The 6,138-nt window shown below is 40.5% G+C and overlaps 1 protein-coding gene across 1 annotated transcript in view; it reads right to left on the reverse strand.

Moving 5' to 3' along the window:
- LOC109463635 (carboxypeptidase D-like) overlaps positions 1-6,138 on the reverse strand; it is a 33,790-nt gene that overhangs the window by 4,379 nt on the left and 23,273 nt on the right. The window contains exons 20-25 of the mRNA XM_019760495.1: positions 5,437-5,632; positions 4,650-4,785; positions 2,842-2,985; positions 2,026-2,136; positions 1,761-1,831; positions 1,036-1,167 (exon numbers count right to left, since the gene is read on the reverse strand). Coding sequence (XP_019616054.1) covers positions 1,036-1,167; positions 1,761-1,831; positions 2,026-2,136; positions 2,842-2,985; positions 4,650-4,785; positions 5,437-5,632 — 790 coding nt within the window. The remainder of the gene's footprint in view (positions 1-1,035; positions 1,168-1,760; positions 1,832-2,025; positions 2,137-2,841; positions 2,986-4,649; positions 4,786-5,436; positions 5,633-6,138) is intronic.

Consider the following 6,138-nt stretch of genomic DNA (forward strand, 5'->3'; position numbering starts at 1 on the left):
CAGGAATTCCTGCAGAATCTGCAGGAATTCCTGCAGGAAGAAAAATTTCAAAATGAATATTCATAAGAGTTATTAACATATTTGACAACTATACATCATACTTGTCAAGCATGTATAAAGACTTTGTACCAAGTGCTTTTATATTGAAAATATCAGCACTTGTCAAAATGGGAAAAGTGGAATTCCAAACTTATATTGGAGACTGTTTCAGTGTCTTACCAACCTGATGAAACTATTCACGGAGGTACAAATGTAACAGTTACAGTATTATTATTATGATAATCATAATTATGATCTGTGCTTTAGTTGATGCTCTGTCCTCTGCTGCATGATAGTGGCAGGACAGGTAGACTAAGGTAACTTTCATCTTTTTGTCAAAGTCATTGGGCTACATGTAGCTCAGAAGAAATGACAGACTGTAGACTTCATGCAGTCACTGTGGTGTTTGACATAAACTATATTTATTAATATATAAAAACAAGAATGTGCTTAGTACAGTCACATGTTTGTGACTTTGGGATAAATTCTGTCTGACCTCTACCTTTTCCCTACAGAAATACTAAGCAAATACAATAGATTACTGAACAAACCCCAGCACTAAAGAACATGAAGGAGATATAGATTCAGAGCAAATGCCAGGGAAAATGACATTTTGCTAATTGGCATGAGACATTTAGTATACAGTCCTCCTTTCTTCACACAATAAGCTCAAAAGGATAGTGACTGCACTAAGATTATTATTCTGTTATTCAGCATGATAGGTGCATATATACAAGGCTGTTTGTGTTTTTTGTCACATGCTGGGTCACTTTCAGGCTTGATCTCCCTGTCAATCAATGGTCAAAACCACTCCCACCCTCAATAGAAAACGCTGCTACTCGGACATGAAACACACAAACTCACAAGTCATGATCAGGCACATGTACACAAAACAATTATATACTTCTGTGCCCAGGAGTAACTACGTCTTGAATACTAGACTAAGTACACTGGGTGTTGAAGAAGAAACCAAAGTTGTTGAGAGGAAGTGTGCACCTGTTTGAGCATGTTGAGGAGTGATTTGCTGTTGTCTCTCCACAGCTGGTCCAGCTCACTAGAGAAGGGATGTTTACAGCAGCTCACCCACACAGCAATCTCCATACAGCTGTGGTAGTTATAGTTGTAGTCCTGGAAGTGTCAGATTTGACAAAGTCTATTCATTTAATGACTGAGGACTGCTTTCATTGTTTAGGTTTCTAATATCAACAAAGTTCTAGGCTGATTAATCTCAATGCTCTATTTCAACACCAAAAACAATGCAAATTCCATGAATGTAATTAAATAATGTTATAATATCTGGTAAACCAAGTATTAAGCAATACAATGCCCTTGGTAAAATAAAGCACAATTCAGTGCACGGTGGGGTCACATTGTGTGGTGCAATGGCAGAGTGCTCAAATCGGAACCATATTAGGTCCCAGGTACGAGTCCTGACATGCCACTGATCTTGTGCCCTTAGGAAAGGCTAACACAACTTTCCTCACATATTTTTAAATTATTGAAATAATAAAAGTGAAAATGAGTATTGTCTGTCCTGTATTTGTTTCTATGTGTGGGACACAACACCAGCAATAGCTGCCTTTGTCCCATGTGCATTGTATTGTATTGTTTACAGTAACAATTTCAATAAATCAAATCAATTCAGCCTTTGGCTTTTATCCAGAAACCACTTCACTGATTGATTGAATGTGGTTACCCGAGGGTTTATGTCTGGTACTTACTTGCATACTGCCTCCATGGGAATCCATTCTTGCCCCATTAGTTATGCCCTCTGGAAACACTGTGTCAGATTCTGTGAAAGAATAGATATTCACAATGTTAACCTCCGTGCCAGAGTTCTTAAGAATTAAATTAAATAAAATTCTTAAGCAGTCTCTGTAAATAGTTATAAATGTCTCTTTGGGGCTTTTCAGTACTGTGCATCATATGCAGTGGTTGCATTATGAAAATTTGATACACATTAAAACTTTATCTCAGCATAAATACCTGGACAAGGTGTACTGGAACTCAGATGCATTGTGGGATGACTGTCTGCGTAGGCAGCTGCCAGAGTTCTGAAGATGTCGTCATCTGGGGTGAGACTGGCCTCCGCAGATCCTACATGTACATGATATCAATTATACGGTTTCATTATATAGAAAAAAAAAATTTAGTGCATGGAACAACTAAAGGTTCAGCAACAACAGAAAAGAAACAACTGTACCAGAATATTAAGTGCCATTTATCCATTGTGTAGGTTTTGTTTTGAATTTCTGGTTTTCACTATAGCCTCTCAAGCAGGGCTCTGACATTTTTTCTGTCATTTGAGGTTCATGATGAGATCTGAGGGTGGAGCACCTTAGACACACCACACCTGAACCCTAGGGGGCATCTGGGGGCATGCTTCCCAGGAAATTTTGGATTTCAAGCCCTTAAAAAAGTGCCTGCATTTTGAAAAGCAAAATGGGGTTGAAATTGGTTGTTGGTGGTCCTTTGGATGTTTATTATATTTTTACCCAAGATTTTGGTTCATTAAATTTGGTCTGTTAAGGTTGAAGAAATCTTTAAGAAAAATTCTGTCACAATCCGCAAAATTCTGGAAATTAATGGAAAAAAAGGCACTGGCTAGAAGTCTTTTCTTCAAAATGAATTCAGGACACTAAATCTTTTAATATGCATTTTTAATGGATTCCTACATGTAACTACTGCACTACAGACTGAATTGTTTCAAAGTTAACGTGTGAGTTAAGAATACCATGTTTCCCTCCTACTGCAAAAAAAGATGAAAATAACATGAATTTCCAGTGAGTGTTGAAGTCCGACCTGTTTGGTAGTCGTAAGGATAGGTGGCCACAAGCTGCCCTGCAAACAGGGACACAGACAGGACAAACGGGTGGTCTTCCATCCAGGCAATAACAGCCAGACTCTCTGGCTGCAGGACACCAGCACTCAGGTTTCTACTGCCAGCTGGGAAAATTAAAGGAAATCAAAGGTTCAGCAACAACAGAAAAGAAACAACTGTACCATAATATTAAGTGTCATTCACAGAGTACCATAATATTAAGTGTCATTAAGTGTCCCCTCACAGACCCACAGGATAGAGCTAGCTGGAGGCGTGGTGTCCAGAACAGCCGACTGCTGCCAACCCCTGGGACAGGGAAACCGACAGCAGAATACTAAGTAATCTAAACCAGGATAGTGAGTGTGAGTGAGTGAAAGGTACAATGTAATGGACCTATCACATCATTACGTCACAGTTTGTTTACCGCCATGAATGCCGGTCAATCAACGCTTATATTGTACAGGGGTGTGTAGCGTGGTGTGTGTTTGTGTAGCGTTAGCCTTAATATAAGGCTTTTAGTTCAGTACTACTTTCGTCTAATGTCAACTAAATCACCCATTACGGCATGTAATGCTGTGTCAACGCAACTAGACACGGCAAAAATCAAACGTTCCTGACTTTGAAATGATCTTAATTCTTTAACTGACCGTTCTAGAATGTTCTTTAGAACAGTTAAACAAACTGTGACGTAATAAGTCCATTGTACATGTATTGTATAATGTCTGGTACAATTCAGAAAATATTAATTACATGTTACATACTAAGCTGTGTACAATGTACATTGTAAGTTGTATAAAGTATCGGCATAGGAAGCAGAGGTTCTGTGTAGGTTGCAGAGAGGTTCTACATTAGGCATAGGCTGCAGAGAGATTCTGTGCAGGTTGCAGAGAGGTTCTGTGTAGGTTGCAGAGAGGTTCTGTGTAGGTTGCAGAGAGGTTCTACATTAGGCATAGGCTGCAGAGAGATTCTGTGCAGGTTGCAGAGAGGTTCTGTGTAGGTTGCAGAGAGGTTCTGTGTAGGTTGCAGAGAGGTTCTGTGTAGGTTACAGAGAGGTTTTGTGTAGGTTGCAGAGAGGTTCTGTGTAGGTTGCAGAGAGGTTCTGTGTAGGTTGCAGAGAGGTTCTGTGTAGGTTGCAGAGAGGTTCTGTGTAGGTTGCAGAGAGGTTCTACATTAGGCATAGGCTGCAGAGAGATTCTGTGTAGGTTGCAGAGAGGTTCTGTGTAGGTTGCAGAGAGGTTCTACATTAGACATAGGTTGCAGAGAGGTTCTATGTAGGTTGCAGAGAGGTTCTACATGTACATTAGACATAGGCTGCAGAGAGGTTCTGTGTAGGTTGCAGAGAGGTTCTACATTAGACATAGGCTGCAGAGAGGTTCTGTGTAGGTTGCAGAGAGGTTCTACATTAGGCATATGCTGCAGAGAGGTTCTGTGTAGGTTGCAGAGAGGTTCTAAATTAGACACAGGCTGCAGAGAGGTTCTGTGTAGGTTGCAGAGAGGTTTTACATTAGACAGAGGCTGCAGAGAGGTTCTGTGTAGGTTGCAGAGAGGTTCTACATTAGGCATATGCTGCAGAGAGGTTCTGTGTAGGTTGCAGAGAGGTTCTACATTGGACATAGCATGCAGAGAGGTTCTGTGTAGGTTGCAGAGAGGTTCTACATTAGGCATAGGTTACAGAGAGGTTCTGTGTAGGTTGCAGAGAGGTTCTGTGTAGGTTGCAGAGAGGTTCTACATATGGTATTCACAGTAGTATAGCCTTAATGGAAACCTAGATTCCATCATGGGAACCTACATGGGAAGTCTGTGTTCAGGTCTACTTTGTTGGAGTTGCCCCGGCATTTGTCCCCCTCACAGGTCCCCTCGGTACTGCAGCTTGCACCATCTGGGTTCAGGCTGGGAAGAATGTGGATCCTTGTAGTATCTATCAGCTGGAGTAACAAGACTTAAACTCAAATTCTGGTACTGTATACTGTACACACTGTATATCATTCAAGGTATATCATGAGCTGTCTGTGAGTTTACTGTATATGCTTGTCCAGACACTAGAACAGGTTAACAGCATATTGGGTGAAGAAAAATTGACAGGCAGAATTAAATGAGGTTTAAATGTCAGGCACAGGAAATGGGGTAAACTAGAATGTCCCAGAATCTGGCCAGGAGCTGGCAGGAATCAGAAGTTGACATATGGGGGGAATTCCGGAAGCTGAGAATTGCACAAGCGACCCTCTAACCCCGCACAGTTTCTCTTCTAGTCCCAATTCAAGTACGTCATAATTAAAGTACCCCTTTTTATTAGTTCATTGTTCCAATAAATTAATGAAAACGGTACCCTGTAAAACTTCTGGGACCACATTTCCTGTATCTGACCTTTTGTTTTCTGTGGTGACATACAGTAAGTACATTTGCACCTCCACCCACATGCTGTCATTCAAAATACTTGATTATGAACACAAGCAAACACAAAGAAACCCAAAACAATACATGGCAACAAGCTGATGACAAATTAAAGACAGAACACCAATGACATGGAAAAGTACAGAATGATGTGGAATAATGCAGGTTTGAACCCCCTGACTGACCTTTGTGATGTCATCATCGTAACCATAGTTACTGCACAGGTGGTTGATGAAGGCTAGCAGCAGTTCCCGACCTATGACCTCGTTCCCGTGTACGTTCCCCACAAACTTGACCTCCGGCTGACCTGGCTGGTGAGTTCCAGGTGTTTTACTGATCTCTAGAACCCAGAGCCGACGTAAGCTGACCGTCTCACCAATACTGCAAAATAGGCAAATATCAAGAATAAGGTACAGTCATTCAAATTGAAGGGAAGTTTTGCAATGGATCAAATGTCTGAATTACATTTTAAAAAATGGACTGTGTTCTTTTATACTGAACAACTCATCTGGTTTAGCCTAGCTACATGTGCATGTATACTTGGCAACCCATCACATTAATTGTTTTATATTTATAAATTTCATTTCAAGAGTTATCATTTATAATTCTAAAGCAGTCTCTTAGTGTTGTTGTAGGCCTATAGATAGATTATTATAATATGGCTATGACGTAAGACCATCCCCCCTCCCCCTTCCTCGATGTAATATTTCCAACAAATTCTATCGACAAACTGGTCAACTATGTTGTTTTTAATTATTTATCTAGTATAAAGCACATGCCATAATTGCATTTTTGTTGGAATTAGAGAAAATGACGTACCTTCTATCGTTCCACCTTCTACCGAAGACTCTCCTACTCGGTAATGCATGCGACCGTCCGAGTAGGAG

Source organism: Branchiostoma belcheri, unplaced genomic scaffold, assembly GCF_001625305.1.
Source record: "Branchiostoma belcheri isolate BF01 breed outbred unplaced genomic scaffold, Haploidv18h27 scaffold129, whole genome shotgun sequence".
In the NCBI taxonomy this organism is placed as follows: domain Eukaryota; kingdom Metazoa; phylum Chordata; class Leptocardii; order Amphioxiformes; family Branchiostomatidae; genus Branchiostoma; species Branchiostoma belcheri.